The 20641-nt window shown below is 41.9% G+C and overlaps 1 protein-coding gene across 1 annotated transcript; it reads left to right on the plus strand.

Moving 5' to 3' along the window:
• The first annotated feature begins 16415 nt into the window (after positions 1-16415).
• LOC148374289 (uncharacterized) lies at positions 16416-20184 on the plus strand. The gene is made up of 2 exons (XM_088334886.1): positions 16416-16916; positions 16995-20184. Exon 2 carries the CDS (start codon positions 17480-17482, stop codon positions 19520-19522), a length of 2043 nt encoding a protein of 680 aa, XP_088191012.1. The 5' UTR covers positions 16416-16916; positions 16995-17479; the 3' UTR covers positions 19523-20184.
• Positions 20185-20641: the final 457 nt, after the last annotated feature.

Here is a 20641-nt window from a genome sequence, read left to right on the forward strand (position 1 = left end):
ACCAAGAGAGATGACCGCAGCCTTAACAAAATTGTGAAGAAGAGCCGCTTCCAGAATTTGAGGGAGCTTCAAAGACAGTGGGCTGAAGCTGGAGTCCAGGTATCAAAAGCCACAGTTAACAGACGTGTCCGGGAAATGGGCTACAATAGCCGTATTCCCATGGTCAAGCCACTTCTGAACTCAAGACAATGGAAGAAGCGTCTGACTTGGGCTATGGAGAAGAAGCACTGGACAGTTGCAGAATGGTCCAAAGTCCTCTTTTCAGACGAAAGCAAGTTTTGCATTTCATTTGGAAGTCAAGGCGCCAGAGTCTGGAGAAAGGCTGGAGAAGAGCAAAATCCAAGTTGCTTGAAATCCAGTGTGAAGTTCCCACAGTCAGCAATGGTTTGGGGAGCCATGTCAGCTGCTAGTGTTGGTCCACTGTGTTTCATCAAGTCCAGAGTAAATGCAACTGTGTACCAAGAGATTTTAGAGCACTACATGCTTCCATCTGCTGAAAAGCTCTATGGAGATGAGGATTTCATTTTCCAGCATGATCTGGCACCTGCCCACAGTGCCAAAACCACCAGTAACTGGTGCACTGACCATGGCATCACTGTCCTTGATTGGCCTGCTAATTCCCCTGACCTGAACCCCATCGAGAATTTGTGGGGTATAGTTAAGAAGAAGATGAAAGACACCAGACCTACAAATGCAAATGAGCTGAAGGCCGCTATCGAAGCATCCTGGGCATCAATAACACCTCAGCAATGCCACAGGCTGATTGCCTCCATGCCACGCCGGATTGATGCAGTAATCCGTGCAAAAGGATTCCCAACCAAGTACTGGGTGCATCAATGGACATTTTCAAATGTTTGATTTAGTTTTGCTGTTATAAAATAATTTTTTTTACTTGGTCTGAGGAAGTATTCTAATATTTTGAGATAGGATTTTTGAGTTTTTTTCAGCTGTAAGCCAAAATCAGCAATATTCAAATAATAAAAGGCTTGAAATAGTTCAGTTGATGTGTAATGAATCCAGAATGTATGACATTTTTGTTTTTTTAATTGCATTACAGAAAATAAAGAACTTTATCACAATATTCTAATTTTCTGAGACAGTCCAGTACTTTCTTATGCATGGTATGATCATTATGAACATACGTTGTACTCTCACATTTAAAGAGACTCTGATTTTCCAGCTGGAGCCTAAACGTTATCTGGTAACAAAAAAATTGAATTTATTGAAACTGTTCAGTATTCCCACCCATGACATGATGCACTTATACAATTAATAGATCCGACAGCGCTTGTTCCCAGCCAATCACACCATGAGGACGAAGACAGCCGGTGGCTGCCGATTTAGGTCGTCCATCTTTGTATCATGTGATCCACACGCTTGTACAGTGGCACCTCTACTTACAAATTTATTTCGTTCTGGGAATAGCTTTGTGACCTGAAACATTTGTAAGTAGAATGTTTTGTATCAAAAACGGTTCAACTATGTAACTGGTGCACTTGTAACATTGACCAGAGGTATCCCGAATGATTGGTATTGGTGAGGTTCGTCTATTTTCCTCAGCCAAAAACTAATTTGGAGAAATGTTTGAAGTGGATAAAGGCATGCTGGCAGCCTCACGTTCAACTCAACGTGAAAGTGATTGAACGTTGAAAGTTATTTGTCCTATTATAGGTGTTTTATTTTTATTAAATTGAATTTTGCGCTGCTGTTGTGTCGGTTAAAACACAGCACCCTATCAGCCTCACAGCATGAAGTGTAACTCCTCCCTGCCATGTTGATTTGGTATATTACCTTGAAATAGAGACTTGAACACGCCTAACACAATTCCAGATTGGGTTCGTTCTGCCATAATTTATGAACTTATAAGTAAGCTGCAAAGACAGACTAAATAAACATTTGCCTCGTTTACACATTGTATGGGCCAAGAAGAGTGAGGTGACATATTTAAAACTCATTAATGTTTTTAGTAGAAAAAAACAATACAGTTTACATACCCTGCTATACATTTGCAGCAAGAGTCCGTCAGAGCTGACAAATCGGAATCAATTTCTATCTAAAGTTGGTACGGGGCTGACAACTTCCTCATAGATCGCCAACGATGCAAAGTTTTTAGCCTCTTTGAAAACCATGACACCATAATATAATGATTAAGACCCTTTTCCACCTTTTGATATAGAGTAAGTTTGCATAATACGGAAGAAATAATACGAATATGCTATCAGGAATAACACTTAAAGAGTCGCTCGCTGTTGTTTTGGTCGCTGTATTTACTCCGCGATACATTTGATACGTGAATACCGTAAATATGGTGGGCGTGGTTCAGTGCTCTTTCGATATTTATTGGTGAAAAAAAGCAGCCCCTAAGTTTTGATTTGCCAACACGTAGCTTCATTGTCAGGCCATTCGAATAAGTGTTCATAAACGAGATTCATATTACAATTCATATTCATATTACAATTTCATATTCATATTACAATCTGCTTATAGTTTTGAGATTCATACTATCTATACTATCTATATTATCTATAGATCTATATTCATATAGATTCATAGAAAATAAAAAAGGGGAAAAAGTAGCAAAAAAGACACACAAAAATTTTTGGGACCATGGCCAACCCTAATGCCCAAACACCCAAACAAGTTAGGCAGATGAAAAAGGACACAAGAAAGCGGCCATGTCAGTCGGGTCAGGGTGACACAACACACTCTTCTGTTCAACAGCTTTCACTGGTTTACCCCTGCCGCATCATAAAGGTGCCCTGCCCATCCCTTAGAACGTGTCCAAACATCCCACTATCCTTTCACAACACCTCTCCACTCCTTCCTATCACCAACAAGAGCTCTAGCTTCCACTATATTTAGACCTCTTTCCTGCAGTGCACTTATAACACCATCCGTCCACCTCAATCACGGCCTTCCTCTTGGTCTCATTCCATTTACTTATTTATTAATGATTAAAATAATAATTCAGCAGCCCTAAATACAATTTTTTTTTCAGAATCTTTGTTGTTTCCCACTTGCAGTAAATTTAGTGTTGCTTATTTTATGTAGTAGTGCAGGATTTCGCAGAAATTGTCTTCATTAGCAATCTACGATGGCGTTGTCGTCTGTTAGCCGTAACCGAGACGATAGATATTAGAGCCGAAAGGTGCAAAATAAGATGTAAGGACCAGAACGGAAAAAGGAACCAATCGCATAACGTTTTCTCTCACTTTTATTAAAAGAAAGAGGAAGGGCAGCGCCCGCGATCCGATGCTCTCAAACTCGGTTTATGATCCGAATACGGAAGTGGACCTTCCGTAGCGAGTGAGGGCGTTGTCAAGGACGGAAAAACAGGTCGGTAGCCGGGACAGGAAGAGCAAAAACGTGGTCTGTGTCAGAAAGGAGTCGTAAGCCAGGACGGGAGAGTAGACATAGTCGGAAGCAAAAATGGGTCGTAAGCCGGGACGGGAGACCAGACGTGGTCGGGATCAAAACAGGTCGTAGTCTGAGACAAACGGGAGCAAAAATGGGTCAGGCGGGTGTCAGGGTCGAAAAAAGGCTTGACTTGTATTAAAAGAGGTTCTCAGACAGACTGACAACAGGGGATTGACAGAACTGGGTAAAAATATGGACAGGGAGCCAATCAGAACCCGCATCGGTTGGCGCCAAAAGAGCGGGCACAGGTGATTCCCATCGGTAATCATCTGTCTTAAAAAAAAAAAAAAAACCCTCGTACGGAAATTGTTATATGGAGTTAACAGACTTCAGAACTATGGGGCTGAGGCGCTAAGCACTCAGCCGCTGTGCCACAGTATTTAAATATGTCTGTCTGTCTGATTGTACTGAATAAAATGCTCAATCCTGCAAACTGATGAAATGTGACAACGAAAACACAAGGAACTTTTAATGAAGTAAAAAGACATTTTCCACTGGACAGTACAATTTGAGAGCAAGCCGCAGTCGAGCGAAAGTCAGCAAAAATATACGAATCTGTCAGAGGACAAGATATTGCCGTCTTTACCCACAAGGCAGTTGAGAAACATTGCCAACTCCAGCCATGATAGGCTTAAACACTGTCACCTTATATAAGATCCAATATTTCTCCTCACCGGATGATTGATAGATCCCATCGCCACTTCTTTCGATTCTCTGCCGCTGCCTTCGATCTTTCACCCCATATGGCACTGTTAAATGTTCTTTACTTTTTGCAATTCTCAGCTTCACTTGTGGGGTTTTAAAAAATCTTAGTTGACGGTGCAGGACCTAGCTGTTGTCCTTGAGGGGCTTTTACGCCTTGGGGGACAAATCCAAATTCTGCTGATTACTTGTCAGATAACGTTTGTCACTGTCACAATTTTATTTATGCGTTTATGTTTCAACGCTCGTCTTTTCTGCACCAATGCGTCCTTCAATTGCTTCATCTTACTGTTGTGAGACCCAAATTCTCACCCGAGCTTCTTCGAGTAGCGAGTATCCTACAAATCCTCAAAGTGACCCCACCACGCTCAACATATAAGTGTGGGATTTATTTTTGCTTGACTTTGCGAACCCTTTGACAAAGGTACATGGGACGTAGACATTTAAGTTGTGGCCAGAACGCACCCTACCTCATCCATGTACAGCAGTGGTGTCAAACTATGGGGCCTCGGCGTGCCATACTTCAATTAAAAAAAATAACCATTAAATTATTAATAACGTCTATTCAAAGGAACATTCAATTAACAAAAACGTCCTTAAAAAAGAACATTTAATTAATGAAAACATCCTTTTGATATAAAAAGCCTTAAGCAAAACAGTTTAATTAAATATTATTATAATGCGGGCAGCACGGCGGCGCAGTGGTTAGCGCGTGTGCGGCACAGTTCTAAGGTCTTGGGAACCTCCTGTGTGGGTTCAAATCCAGCTACCGGACTTACTGTGCGGAGTTTGTATGTTCTCCCCGTGCTTGCGTGGGTTTCCTCCGAGCACTCCGGTTTCCTCCCACATTCCAAAGACATGCATTTCAGGTGGATTGGCCGGTCCAGGTTGTCCCTAAGTGTGAATGAGCAAGCAAGTTGTCTGTCCCTGTGAGCCCTGCGATTGGCTGGCAACCAGTTCAGGGTGTCCCCTGCCCACTGCCCGATGATTGCTGGGATGGGCTCCAGCACCCCCGCGACCCTACTGAGGAGAAGCGGTGCAGCTAATGAGATGAGATGAGATGAGATGAGATTATCATAATGACATTTTACATAATTTCCATGGTTCTATTTACAAACAACAAAATGTTTTGAAAAACCACGTCTTTATTTCAAAACGACATTTTTCCCAATGCCCTTTCATATTTCCGAACGATGTTTTGTCATTCGCTTCATGGGGTTTTAAATGATTGCATTTTAAAGGATTGCATTTCGCAAGACTACTCTTTCTGTCAATCAAAATTGATGAGTGGAGTCTGGGCTTGATCTTTATGATAGATTATTTTTCCTGGACATTGGTCATGCCTGTACTGTCCGGTAAGTGGCAAACTACAAGTCGCAGAACTACTGCAACCAGAAAAGCTAACCTTAACTCTTTCTGCAGCTTTTGTTACTTTAGCAGATCCAATTAAAAACCTGCCAGCCATGGGATGATATTTTTACCGAGGGATTTTTTTAAAATGCTCCAGTACCACAGTACTGTACTCTGAATACAAGAATGGATGACTTCCTTATACATGGTTGGTTGTTTGGTTGGTTAAATCCCTTACCATTTAGAGTGTCTTGGGAAAGCCCACCTATGTTTTCACTTGGTCTCGACCGGGGATCTTTCGCGTGTCCGTGGATGTGCTAACCACTGCACTATGAACCTTACCGATAATTGAGCATCGTGTGCATGTAGAATATATTCACTGGTTGTCCACAGTTTGAGATTCCACAAAAAGCACGCAAAGTTTGGATGCTGTCTGGTACAAGAGCTCAACAATTGCAAGCATATTTGCTGTATCATTCAGAACTCTGGGGCAAAATGGCAGAAGAGGGTTTACGGTAAATTACTTAAAAATGTTCAGTATTTTTGTCGGTAAAATGTAATTAAATTGTGATCAATTGTTTATTTTCTCGGCAGCCCACGAGGCAGGTTGCTGTAAAAGTTAAACGATAATCTGTAAAGTATTCGGGATTGCAATGATTGGTTGCTAGATTCTTCTTTCGTCATCTTTAACTTTAAATAAATTTGGCAACTTTGACACAAGTGTTCAAGCACCTACATATATGTGTGTACTATAATGTCAAGGACTGTAATTCACCGCATAAGACCATACATTTAGCAGGATTTATTTGTCATTTCATTGGCCGTATATTCCTTAAACCCTTGGTCAACAACAATGAAATGGCAATTGATGACTATTGCCTGGGGAGAAGGATCTTTATAGGCTTCATGTGAGGATATGCGTAGCAAGGTAGTAACAATCTTTATTTTTTCATTCCAGAAATTCTAAAAGTATTCTTCAATTGGAGCTGAATAACGTGATGCAATAATAAAACACCATTGAGTGCCTCCTGAAGAATGATGTTGGAACGTCCATGCGGTCCAGAAATGTACACATTCAGTGTCAGAAGGGTCTGTGTTTGTGTATGACCTTGAAAAAAATCAAGTTATCGTTCATTAGCAGAGTAGTTGGACCTCAGGGATGAAAATTTCAATTGATGGCCGGAAGTTGTCCAGTCCAGTCCACACCATAATCATCTTGAACCTCAAAAAGAATACATTGTTTTACACATTTGAAGTTAAGCTTTTTTTTTTACCCAACTTTTCACCTAGTTGAAAGAGAAAATAACTCTCAGATTAAAATCACCAATGTGTGAAATAATGTACCGGTATTCAAACCACTTGTGTATTCGTAAAAGTAATAAAAAACACTGATAAAATCACCTTAGAATTTCCATTTATGCACCAAAGAAAGTTTGGCGCTGGACCACTGTTTTACTGCATCTTTCAGTCTGAGAAGTTAATTGCCGCATCAGATAATGGTAATATACTATCTATCTATCTATCTATCTATCTATCTATCTATCTATCTATCTATCTATCTATCTATCTATCTATCTATCTATCTATCTATCTATCTATCTATCTATCTATCTATCTATCTATCTATCTATCTATCTATCTATCTATCTATCTATCTATCTATCTATCTATCTATCTATCTATCTATCTATCTATCTATCTATCTATCTATCTATCTATCTATCTATCTATCTATCTATCTATCTATCTATCTATCTATCTATCTATCTATCTATCTATCTACCTTGGTCATATCCCTCAAGAGGGGTGACCGACAGCAAGACACACACATACAATAACAAAGAAAATAAAAGGGAAATAAATAGCAAAAAAACAACAACATTTTGTTTCTGTCGCATTTTATGTTAGTTTTCCCGGAGATCAAAGAGATCAAAGCCAGGAGAGAAAGCTTACCACTTGTTGTGAGTCATAATTTTATTCATTTTAGTTTCTTTTGTCTTAATTAGCATATTTGGTATTGGAGTAATCCAAAAGTAATTGAAAGTAATCAAGTTAAAGTAACCCTTCCCAACCCTGCTTGTCTAGCCGGTAATTGCAAGAAATCTCATAGGGCTGCACAGACCACATGCTATCAGACGATTATTACACCATCCCCTGATCTAAAACCTACCTGAAGGCAAGGAAAAACTTAAAACCTCAGCATTAAAAATAATGAAAAAACCCCGAGAAAGGACCGCACATGAGGTAACCCCCCCCCGTCCCTTCTATAATGACCCGGCTGCAATGAATGTTGCAATACACAGACATTGTCAACATGAAACAAAAGAGCTATTGTGTTTTTTCCTTTGGTTGACATGAACATTTAATGTATTTCACAACAATAAACGCCATTGCAGTTTATCCCTGAATCAACTCAAAACCAGAAAACCTGAGGTGGGCTTTCATGTCCACACAAAAAACAAAATACACAATACACGACAACATTGTTTATGTGGCAAAAATCATAACGTTCAAGTGACAAAAAAAGCCTCAAAATGTTTAAATTAATTAAATCCCACGCATTATAAAGGGATTATTTTCAACTTAAATGTGACCCGGATTCATATGTTTCTTCTCTGATGAGACGAGGGTCACTTCCACATAGACTGCTGACATCATACTGAAATTGTTAGTGAATCTTCAAAGCTGCTTTAGGTAATAGGGATGACTTTATACTTGTGACTTATTCCTGAGTAAATTTGACCATTCAACGCTTTCAAAACAATTGGTTAAACATACTTAAGTGCCAAAACAATAGCCCCCCCTATGACGCTTGCAATGACCCAAAAGTTATGCTGAAATTTTTGGGGAGAAGTTGCATCCATTCATTATCTGGACCAGTAATTCCCGACCAGTTCTGGTGCACTCAAGTTCATCAGGCACGCCGCGGGGAAATTATCCAGTTTCGCTGGATTGCTCCATAAATGATTCATTCCGTTTGTATTTTTGTGCTGTAGGCGTTTGAGATTCAACTTTGGGGATTACTTTAACTCTTGAGTTATATCTGAATTACTTCTTGTTTTTTTTTTTCTAGCTCTAACTGCTTTAACTCTAGAGTTAATGTTATAAATCTGTTTCAACCTACAGGAGTAAAGAGAGTAGGCTTGCCCAGTGGTGCAATGGCAACAATCTCCGCCTGATTGTGGAATAGACCGAGGAGATTGTTGTCAACTTCAGTAGGGTGCAAACCAAGCATGCCCCACTCATGATCAACAGTGTTGCAGTAGAGCAGTGCCAAGTTCCTGGGTGTGCATATCAGCGAGGACTAGTCCTGGAGCCATAACATTACATCCCTGGCCCAAAAAGTCCATCAACGCCTGTATTTTCTCAGCAAGCTATGGAGAGCAAGCGTCCCAGCCCCGATCGTGCTCTCATTCTACAGAGGCACCGTCAAAAGCATCTTGACCAGCTGCATCCCTGTGTAGTATGACATATCTACCGAGTACAGCGTTTCCTGCCGGAAGACCCTGCAGCACACCTCGAGAACAGCTGGAAAGGTCATTGGTGTCCCTTTTACGCCCCATATACAACCGTCACCTCACCCACAAAGCCACCAGGATTGCAGGTAACCCCACCGACTCATCTCACAACCTTTTAACCAGCTGCCATCAGGGAAACGACTGCAGAGTCTTAGAGTCCGAACCAGAAGATTCAAGGACAGCTTCTTCCATCAGGTTTTCAGGACTCGGAGTTTTCTCCCTGCAACACCCCTCACATCCATCTGCCTTCTGCCAAATCAATGCAAAATGGTTCTATTTAGATTCCGACTATAATTTGCAATATTTTTTTCGATTTAAGACCTTAAATATTTTTATCTTTTTACATGCATATTCTTTTTCATGTATCTATTTTGACCTTGCTGGTATTTGTCATTTGTATGGTACCTATTTGTTGTATGTTAGCACGTGGGAAAAGGGAAGTACTTTCATAATTATGCATATAGCATACTCGACAATAAAGTTAAAGTTAACAATTTAATTTTCACAAGGTGAAAGAATAACTTTATTCTTTGTTATATGAATTATTCCTGAGCACAGGCCTTTTTGTGGATTTACTGTAACACTTCATCCATCCTAAAGTGTTTACAATCATATCCAAACATTCCACAAAACATATGAATACATATATTTAATGATTTATTCTTCTTCCCGTGTGCCTGTGTGCTCCTTTTAACACGAATCATAGTTCCCTTCGGGGATGAATAAAGTATCTATCTATCTATCTATCTATCTATCTATCTATCTATCTATCTATCTATCTATCTATCTATCTATCTATCTATCTATCTATCTATCTATCTATCTATCTATCTATCTATCTATCTATCTATCTATCTATCTATCTATCTATCTATCTATCTATCTATCTATCTATCTATCTATCTATCTATCTATCTATCTATCTATCTAGAAATACTGTATCTCTTTATGATTTGTAATAAAGCTTATATACCACAGGGTAGTGCTGTTTATCAGTAAAAGATGGAACCGTTCTTGGTAATAATGAGCGGCTTCATTTTGTGGAAGTTGTTATTAAAAATGAATCATTTGTTACATATGCAGTACTCGGCCTGAGGCTTACACTGAAGACATAAACGTGTCTAAATTGGGAATAAATGTGCAATTAGGAATGGAGACATAATGATTGCATTGCAACATAGGTTTTTATTCATGGATTCTTTATTCAAGACTGTATGACTATTTAAAAAGGGAACTAAGACAATTTTAACTCACCAAACATTATATATATATATATATATATATATATATATATATATATATATATATATATATATATATATATATATATATATATATATATATATATATATATATATATATATATATATATATATATATATATATATATATATATATATATCAAAGAGCTGTCACACTCAATTGTAACCCCGAAATCGTTGATCAATTCACATTTGGATCACTAATACAAACTCCAATAACATTTGCCATTCCAAAAACCACTGACTACTACTTCAGGCTAATTGTGCCGTGGGGCAATTAAAAAAGAGAAAAAAGACTTTTGAGCTCACAATATCCTGCAGCATAGAATTGATTCCGCAGCAGTGAGCTGAAAAACGTCCCTCGTCTGTGTGAATAGTTGCTCACTACTCAGACATTCTCTGACAGCTTTGGGAACTATTAGACCGGGCCCATTAGTGCACTAGGAACAATAGCCAATCAGGAGTAATTACTCTGAAAAACTGATTTTGTTCAGGTGCAACTCAGTCTGTACAGGTTTATTTCTTGCTGTGCATGTTTTTGAAATGGTGGAGGAAACCGAAGTGAGCAAGGAAAACCGACGCAGGCATGCAGGGATCATGCAAACTACGCATAGGGAGACCAGTAGCTGGAATCAAACCCAGAACCTTTGACCTGGGATATGGACGTGCTAAGCAGTCATCCACCATGCTTCCCTCAATTATTCTGTTCAACCAAAAAAGTTGCTGTTGTATTTGCAAAAGCCCATCCCAGCTATCTTCGGGCAGTGGGCAGAGGACACCCTGAACTGGTTACTAGGAAGTCGCTGGGCACACAGAGAAAGACATCTCCCATGCCTATTCACACCTAGGGACAACTGGGACCGGCCAATTCACCTAACATGCATGTTTTTGGAATGTGGAAGGAAACCGGAGTGCTTGGAGAAAACCCACGGAGGCACATGGAAAACATGCTAAATCCACCCGGAGAGGTTGCGGTAGCTGCACTCGAACCCTGAACCTCTGCACCGTGGGACCGTGCACTGACCACCCAGCTGCTGTACCGCCCTATTTGCAAAACAATCATTTGGAATAAAAATGAAACAAGAAATAATTATTACATTTACAAGCAATACTTTAACTAAGATCAGTAAACCGCTGTTCATCTGTTTTTTTAAATTGATTTAAATGTCACAGTGATCTGAATATACTTAATTGCTTATTGCTCATCGGCTCATCAAATGCCTTATGCAAATACTGCACATGATTTTTTCTTCATCTTCCAAAAAAAACAACGTTTTGGCGACACAACAAACTTAAAACCATAGGTACAAAAACAAATTTAACATGCTAAGTCTGGCTTTCTCACGTAAATTGGTAGGTTTCCTAGCAATATTCTTATTTTATAGAGTGTCACAGACACTTTCATTCTTTTTTTGATACTCGACACCTGCAAAGGAGACTCCAGTATTTTGGAAAGCTCCTACCAGACAACATAGTATAACTAGACCATTCCCGCGGCAATTGTAAGAGTTGTGATAAATTGTTGGGGAACTCCAAAAGCTCTGGGAGGAGAAACAAGCCAAACCTTTACGGAAGATAATATAATCATTTTTATAATAAGATCCTGGAAGAGATTAATAGTTGTGTGGCCATGCCACTCACAACACATTACAACTGTGCTTTCAGCTCAGTTATTCACTAGTGCTGTGAGTGGCTAGGCCATCACAATTAATAAACCTGGATATCAGGGTCTGGTGACTATTAACTCTAAATTGCTGATTGAATTATTTTGTCTATCAAGTAAAAAAAAAAATCCTTTGTTTTCTTCTCTCGTTATTTTGACCGTCTACTAAACTATTAACTTATCAGTCAGCAAGGCAACAATACAACAGTTTTGGCAATATAGATGGAGTGTTAGTCCATGCTTCTGGCAAGCATCGCACGAGAACAGCGAGGAGGAAAAAAGGATGCTACTTTATCGGTTGTGGAAATGACGTCTATTTGTATAATGACCTTGCTTGTGCTTTGCCCCCTTCTGTTGGGTTGTTACCAAATGCCATGCAATATCTACACGGACTTATGCTTTCCACGACATTCAAACTTCTTAAAGATGCATTACTCTTTCACTGACTCATGCACACAACTTTGCTGGCAGTAAGCAACAAACGTAGCCATAGCCACAACTTCCCAAGGGCAGACTGAGGAAAGCGTGGATGCCAGTTTGCGCCTACGCCCCTCCCGACCACCACCAAACAGTCTTTCATCCACCAGTTTGAGAGGCGCTCGAGGCAAAGTTTGTAAAATTTCTTGCCCAAGGACACACTGATAGATGACTTTGAGAGAGCTGGAATCCATTCCCTGAAGCTCGGGTCACTACACAGCCCACTTTGTCCCACATCTTTGAAAAATATCACAACAGCAGTCGAAGGATATCAAACCACAATTTTGTATCCTGATTGTGCAGTATTTCACTTTTTTCGTTCAATGTCATAACTTAATTCTCTGCTCAAAACCTAATGGCAGTTTTGGCTGCAGAGAATGGATCCTGGCATGACGACCGCTTGTTTGAAAGAGTTGGCAGGCCCTTCTTGCGTCTATTGATCACGCATCACTCAGCACTTACTGTGAGCATTATTTGTACACCTTTCTCCTTATATTTCAATTACAATACAGATTTATGCTCTTCTGAACCATTCTCAAGAAAGTTTTAAAAGAATTATAATGGCTGTTTTTTTCTGATCTGTAATAAAACCAATGTCCAGAGCAACCTGTACAGAACCCAATGCAGACTTGTATGATTCAGGTTCTAATGACCAGGATTTTATGTGCAGGCAAAACAACAAAAAATGTGCTCCTACATTAACATTTCCCTATCATCCGAATGGGACAAGATGAGATTAAAGATGAAATAGCGGTCAAGATTGGCTCTTTTCATACAAGTGAGGAATCACTTCTAGATTTAAGGACACATTATATACAAAGTCAACCTAATAATACTTGTTACAGTAGTATGTCTGTTTCAAACCATTTTCCTTCTTCCTCTAATAATGTAGTACGGTTTATAATGTTAATTCACGGCTCAGCATGTGAATGTCATGTAACCATTTACCATTCACCAAATTCAAAGAAAAGTGAACCAAGTTTGGTTAAGCCTGGGGGTTCTATTTCACCAAGGCGGTTTAATAAGCACAGAACCTAAATTTGACCTATGCTACAAAGACATAAAAAAGAGAGCAGATTTGAGTGTACGATTACCTGGCTCACTTTCTCTTTAAAATAAATCACATGAATGGAACCCCGATTTGTCAAGTCACCATGGCAACAGGGCTGGGAGCCCATGCGTTTTCACCACCTGGACCCTCCAAATAAAGATCCCAGATTTAGAGGGAGTTTTCTTAATTGTAAGCAATTAATTTGTTTTATTTAGGTACAATAACCCAATAATGCCACGGTCAAGCTCATCTCTGAAGAGTAGGATGACACTGTCAAGAACCAGAACAGTATCAGGACCCAAACGCGTGACGTTCTTACACCGGCCTTTTATTTTAGGGGAAATGGGGAGTCATGCACGTTAGGTAGCGTCTAGCATGGAAAGACAGGAAGCCAGAGACCGACGAGATGGATTCCAATTGCCCAAGTTGATATCGGACAGATGGGGTCGATACCGGACAGGACAGGACAGACAGGATAGATAATGAATCGGGATATCGAAAATGAATAGGAGAAATGAGACGGGAACGAAAATTGGAGAAAATAATAAACAGGGCAAAAATAGATGGAAACAAAACTGGAAACCAAAATTAAACAGGACAAATAAATGGGAAAAATACCGGACAGGAAATACCAACAGGAACAGGACCGAGTCGAAACCCATGTCTTGCGGGGCAGAAGTTCGTTGACGGGCTGACATAGGAAGTGTGACAGCGCTGAGCTTAAAATAGACAGAAAGCCAATCTGTTAACGAGCCACAGCTGGCGCCACACGGGCGTGGCAAATTGGGCGCCATGGCCTCCGTGGAAATGGCTAAAGGATCCGTGAAATGTGAACTGCATGAACAAAGTGGTCTTTTGATAAAGACCTGATTTTTTTTTTAACACCATTAATATCACTACGTCACTCTTCAAAAAATCTTGTCATCTAACTCAATGAATGAGGTAGTCATATGAAAGTGAGTTTGATTGAAGAATATCCTGCTACCGAGCAAGTTAGGTTCAAAGACGATATTATCATGGCAACTAGTTGAGATCTCAGATTAACTCTCTTCGCAAAACCCAAACAAATACCCCTCCCTCTCTGGTTAGAGTGACCCTTGTTAGGAATTCAATATTAAAATGTACCGTTTGCCAAATTGTTCGAATTAATTATCCGACTCCATTAACCTAACACAACCTGCATTCTCCTGACAATGCGCGCTCGTTTCTTGATTGGAAAAGATGGGCAAGAATAGCCGACATTTTCACACGGGGGCAGATTTAATTTCTTAAACAATTTAGCTAAGTGAACTCCGAATTAGCCAAATTAGTGTCGCTTGAGTCTCTGTCAAGCCTCTTTTCTCGATCTTCTGCTTCCTCCTCGGCCCACGTTTTTTTCCGCAAGCTGGTGTGTCGGCTCCTCCTATGGGCGTGCCAATGAAAGCCCCCACGTGGGGTCCACCCCCTCGCCTCGATGTCTGAAAAAACTCATAATAGCAGAGCGCTTATCAAAACAATGCCTGACGTCCTTCGTCAGAGTCCTGTTATCAAAATTCCCCAGCCAAAACATTCCGCATTTGGAACGGCGTGACCTGAAGCCCACTCAGTGAAAATCTTCATTGCACTCGAGAAATGTAACTTGTATTTAATCGTATAAAATCCTTTATAGTAAAATGGATGAAATCCTTCACCCTGCATTGTGAAATGGAAAACCGAGCGTTTTTTTTCCAACTTTGGGTAAAAACACACTGGGTTCTCACTAAACCTTCTATGTGAACCAGACCCCTGGGCAATTTCTCTATGTAAGCTTTTTTTTTATAATAGCAGGATATAAAATGGTAAACCTCTGAGTTGATAAAAAGGTGTGCTCTGCGAACAAAATATTAATCAAATTTCCATCTACTACTATTCCAAGGTGGATATTGTTGAGATAAGTGATAACTTATACCAGACAGTGACATCAGTGCTGATACCAGCCTTTCTTCCGTTTAATTGCATGCAGTTTTAAAGAAAATTATAATGGGTGTTTCTTTAAACTTATCAGGCTTTTGTTGTGTGTGAGTGGGTGTGCAAACTATAATTACTCATTGTATCGGTACCTACTATCAGTATTGAGAACGCCTCAAGAGTTACCTATCTGTGATGTCTTTTTTAAAAGGGGTACTTAAACATCCCTCTCAGAAAATGTTCGCCTTTGTTTGGATTTTTCTCCAAAGAGGAATGCAAATGAGACCCCGCTCAGCCTTCAGGAGGAACTTATTCTGATTCCCTTTTGAACATCACTTTCACTTTGAAAATTAGGAAATCCATTAATACTACCACACATTAGTATATTTCTTTAACAGCGCACAGAAGTCCTTTGTACTTCACTAGAGCTGCAGAGCAGTTAAAAAAATCCACATTTATCTCGTAATATGATGAAGACATGAACAGAAATCAAATACGTCGGACTCACCTGCTTGTTATATACCGTTTTGACTTGTAGAGTGTTTTCAAGAGTAGAAATTGTAAACAAGCTTTTCCGTGACTTACATATTGGTAATGAATGAAAATTGAATATTTTCTAGCTTGAAGTGCTGGGCCTATGAGGCAAATTCGACCGAAGAAGCAGTCCTGTCACTAACATAGGTGAAGTTAAATTGGTAAGCATTAACAAGCATTAAGTGGCTTAGGCAGAGTAGTCAGAGGGCAGCACATAAAGGCTGGATGAACAGAACAAACATTTAATGCAAACTAGAGTTAAGATCCTAGGCCAGCCCATGCCAGGCCTGAGCCTGGTCTGAAATTCGGGTTGGGTACTGCCTTCAAAAAATTGTCTGGTCCAAATTGCCCCTAGGTGTGAATGAGTGATTCGTCTGTCTCTGTGGGCCCTGTGACTGGCTGGCAACCAGTTCAAGGTGTCCTCTGCCCACTGCCCCAAGATCGCTGGGATGGGCTCCAGCACCCCCGCGACCCTACTGAGAATAAGCGGTGCAGAATATGGATGGATGGTAAAAGAATATGTTATTATGCTGTGCTGCTGAGCGGTTGCGGTATGCGGTGTGCTTGTGTTGCCATATAAGGAGTGATTGAGTGCGAAAGCATGACTGGAATGTTACAGGAACACCCAGATGAGATAAAGAGGCGCCAGATCACCCAACAAGGCTCAACGGCTGCATACCACAGAAAGGAGGAGTCGCCACGCCATCCTGCAGAACAAAGAAAGCCAATCATAAGAAAGCTAAAGTTAACTGCAGCATATACATAGCCAATGATTTTATGCCAGGTTGTTGTCTTTCCATATTTAGCCATATTATTTGCATATTGTGTAATCTAAAACCGCCCTGGCCAACTCGGAAGAGAGAGTTCGTCTGCTGAGGTGACAGAGACGCACAGGGTTGTATTGAGAGGGACCCGAGATCCAGGTGTTTGTATTAGATTTGTTTGTAAAGGAATAAATCCACTCGTGTGTGAAAATGCCGGCTTCCTAAGACCTCTCAATTGCAGAACGAGCGCGCGTAATTGTTGGATGAATGGCGGGTAAGGTTACCGTAATTTGGAGTCAGATAAGTAACTTTTGTTTGTTTTGATAATAGACGAAAATTACCCAACAATTCTTTGGTGACCCCGACGTGATGCATGAGAGGTAAAGAAGTTTGGAACTTCGAGAAAACCACAGAGTCTGGGACTCAGGGTCTGGGACCCTAATCCACACCAGGTGACGACCTGAAAAAGGAAAATCCTGCATCCTACCTGTTTTCCTCTGGGTACCCACAACTGAAAGGTAAGCAGAATACCTGTTACTATATGTCTAAATTCTGCATATTGGAGAAGAGTATAAATTAAAAGAGGAAAACGGTGAGGAAGGGATTGCAGTAAATCTGGGATTTACGTGTGGATTATAGTAGGGTGTAAAATCTGGGATTTACCTACTAGAATAGTTTGGAACTATTCGTGGTTTTGATACGGTTTAAAATCTGGGATTTACGTATCGGTGTGAGAGTCGTGTGAGTGTGAGTGTGAAAGAGGTCTAAATTGTTCTGTATAAGAGTGATTGGGACACGCACGGGTGGATTGGAGAATGGCAGAAGGAAAGGAGTGTGATAAGGATCTCGGGTCCGGTGGCACAGACGAACAGGCTGACGTGTGGTCAGAGATTAATGGTCATTACTCGAAGTTGGAAACGCAATTGATAAGCGGGATTCAGAGTAAGAAAATTAAGAAGGAGAAAGAACGGAGTCGGAAGTTGTTTTTGAAGTTGAGAAAGGATGAATTGTTCCGCGGAAACCCGGGAACATGGGATATGTCGAAGCTGGCGAAACGATTACAGAAAAAGGAAATTAGAATGTTGGCTTGTATTCAGGAAATGAAGGGAGATAATGACCAGGGCGGATGGCGACACCGTAAGAAAGTTGAAAAGAAAGTGAAAGAGTTGGAAGAGGATCGACGGGGCATTCATCAGTTGGCAGTTATAGCGACAGCATTGGCGGTGATCGCTGAGGAAGAAAGTGAGAAGGGTGAAAGTAAAGAAAAAGCAGAGAAAAGTAAGTTAGAAAATGAGACGAGGAGTGGAGGGGGCATCTATCCACAGCTGCCCGCTCCTCACCAGTATGTTGTTGAGCCCCCGCCGTACCCGACCGCGCCAATTATGGCTCCGGTGGTTACACTGGGTGGCAGAATGGTGTTAGATGTGGAAGGAGAGGATACACACATGGCCCCTGCGTCGATTCAGTTAATCGAACAAGCAGTAAATATTGAAAGGAGGAGGCTGAGAGGAGAGCAGCAGGGAGTAACAGAGTCACCCGCGCACACGCCAGGGGCGGCGCGAGGAGGAAATGAGGGCACACCCAGCACAGGGGGCAGGCGAAATTTAGAGTTGTTAAAGAAGGAGGAGTCACGAAAGTTGTTTGAAGGAGAGAGAGTGCAGAGTGAGGAAAGAGAGATGTTAGAGGAGGTGATGGCGGAAACGCGGAAGCAAAAGCAGGCTACGCCCAGTAATAGGGGGGGCCGCGACGAAGCGAAGGAAAGTGATGATGATGATGAAGAGTTGATGAGAGAGCAGAAACAGATGCTCAGGGCTCTGAGCAGAGGGGAAGTATCTGATAATGAGGAAGTGAGTGTAGGAGGATACCAGACACGCAGTAAAAGGAAGATGATGACACAACAGGAGCGCCCGCAGACAATGGCGCCCCTTGTGGTGACACATGCAGGTCGACAGTATGAGCCATTAGTGCTCCGGGATGTGGCTGCGTTGGTGGAGAAGTTGCCTCCCTTACACAAGGGGGCCCGAGCCTGGATTACTAAATTTTTGGCAGCCATGTCAGGACAGGGAGTAGCATTGGGGGATTTACGACAAGCTATTTTGGGATCATGCTCCCTTGTTCAACTACAAAGCCTTGAGGGGGCAGCAGGCACCCGCCAGTTGGGGAGAGAGACGCCCCTGGCTGAAGTGTCAGAGGCTCTCTTTCGGGAATTAAAAGCAGCTTTCCCCTCCCCAGTGGATGCGGTGCCAACAATTTTTAATCTTGGCAAAGATGTGACACCTGAACAGCATTATGCTCAGGCATTGGAAATTTGGATTGATACAACAGGTAAACATCCAGGTAGTACTCCTGAGGCTGAGATGATGTTCAGGACGGCGATGTTGAATGGCCTCCCAAATGAGGTACAGACGATTTTGAGAGTTGATCCAGATATTTTGGTTTGTCCAGAGCCGAGATTTAAGAGGCATTTGATACACCATTGCCGCATATATATGGAAAAAGCTAATAAAGATCAGAAGGAGACTGATGCTCTGGCGACTAGCTTGGTCAAGCTGCAGTTGGCAAAGTTGCATGGTGAGGCAAAACAGGAAAAGGCAAAACAAAAACAGATGTTTCAAGCTCCAGCGGGGGCTGGACGAGGCCGGGGCCAGGGGTTCCGAGGTGGATACAGAGGGCGTGGGCGTGGCGCCCCCCCAGGTCAGGGGAGGAACAGATTTTCCCCTGGGCCGTGTTTCAACTGTGGATCTCCAGATCACTGGGCACGTGATTGCCATGGAAACCCACCTCCACCAGGGGCGGTGCAGCAGAACCAACCAGCGGGGCCCCCACCCCAAGGGGGACCACGACAGCCCCGCCCATGACCCCAACCGAATCCACAGGGTCAGTACTACCAGGCTGATCCGTGGTATGGCCAGGACGAATAGGGGGGCCTGGGAAGCTCGGGAAGCACTGGCCAGGCAGAGCCAATGCTTCAGTTGACAGTGGCGGATACTCCAGTCCAGATGTTGGTGGACACGGGAGCGACACATTCATCAATTAATATGCCACTGCCAAGCTCAGCGTTGTCAAGACGAGTCACAACGTTGGTCGGCTTCTCGGGACGTCCTCAGACTCTGCTTTTCACTCGACCGTTGAAAACTGAAATTACGAACACTGGACAGAAACTCTATCATTCATATGTCCACGCAGTGGACACTCCCATTAACTTGATGGGAAGAGACATGTTGTCAGCACTGAGAGCACAAATTTTGTGTGGAGACAAGGGACTCACTGTGACATTTCCGGATGGCAAAACTTTGGAATGTTCCCAGCCAGTTACAACCAGGGGTCAGTGGTTGATGGCGCCACTCCCCACGGTGCCAGAGACGGCACGGATTTACTGGGCCAAGCTGAGTCCTGAAACCCCATTTGGGGGAGGCGTTTACTCCACTTACCTTTTGTGGAAACCCTGGATCCAGGCCCTGGCACCATACCATTCCCCGGTGGACCCGTTGCATTGCACTCTATATTATGATAGAAATTCGGATGATGTGTATAGAGATGCATTTGAAGACATTGAGGGAGATGATTGGACATTGAGAGCACCATGCATCTTTGTGGGCCCCGAAGGGGTGGCAGCATATGTTCAGTTGTCGCCTGAGCAGGAGCAGTGGTACAAAATGAGCGATGAGGGTTTGCCTCACGTGTCATTGGCTGTGTCGCCAGGCCATGAGCCCCGCCAATTGGGTCCCATGGTGAAGCGGCTGACACAACAAAGTGATTGGATGTTAACTGAGATTCCAGATGTGTGGCATTCAGCCACGACGAAAAGTTGGAGGATAATGGCTAGGATGGTGGATGAATCAGAATTGGAACTGGTCTTTCTGGACCGTCATCATGGACGAGAACAGACTGACCATGAGTCAGCACAGGCAATGCTGGATCAAATGCCACAGACCTTGTGGTCACAGGGTCCATTTGATGTGGGATTTTGCCACACA

Source organism: Urocampus carinirostris, chromosome 1, assembly GCF_059441175.1.
Source record: "Urocampus carinirostris isolate Australia breed hairy pipefish chromosome 1, RoL_Ucar_1.0, whole genome shotgun sequence".
In the NCBI taxonomy this organism is placed as follows: Eukaryota; Metazoa; Chordata; class Actinopteri; order Syngnathiformes; family Syngnathidae; genus Urocampus; species Urocampus carinirostris.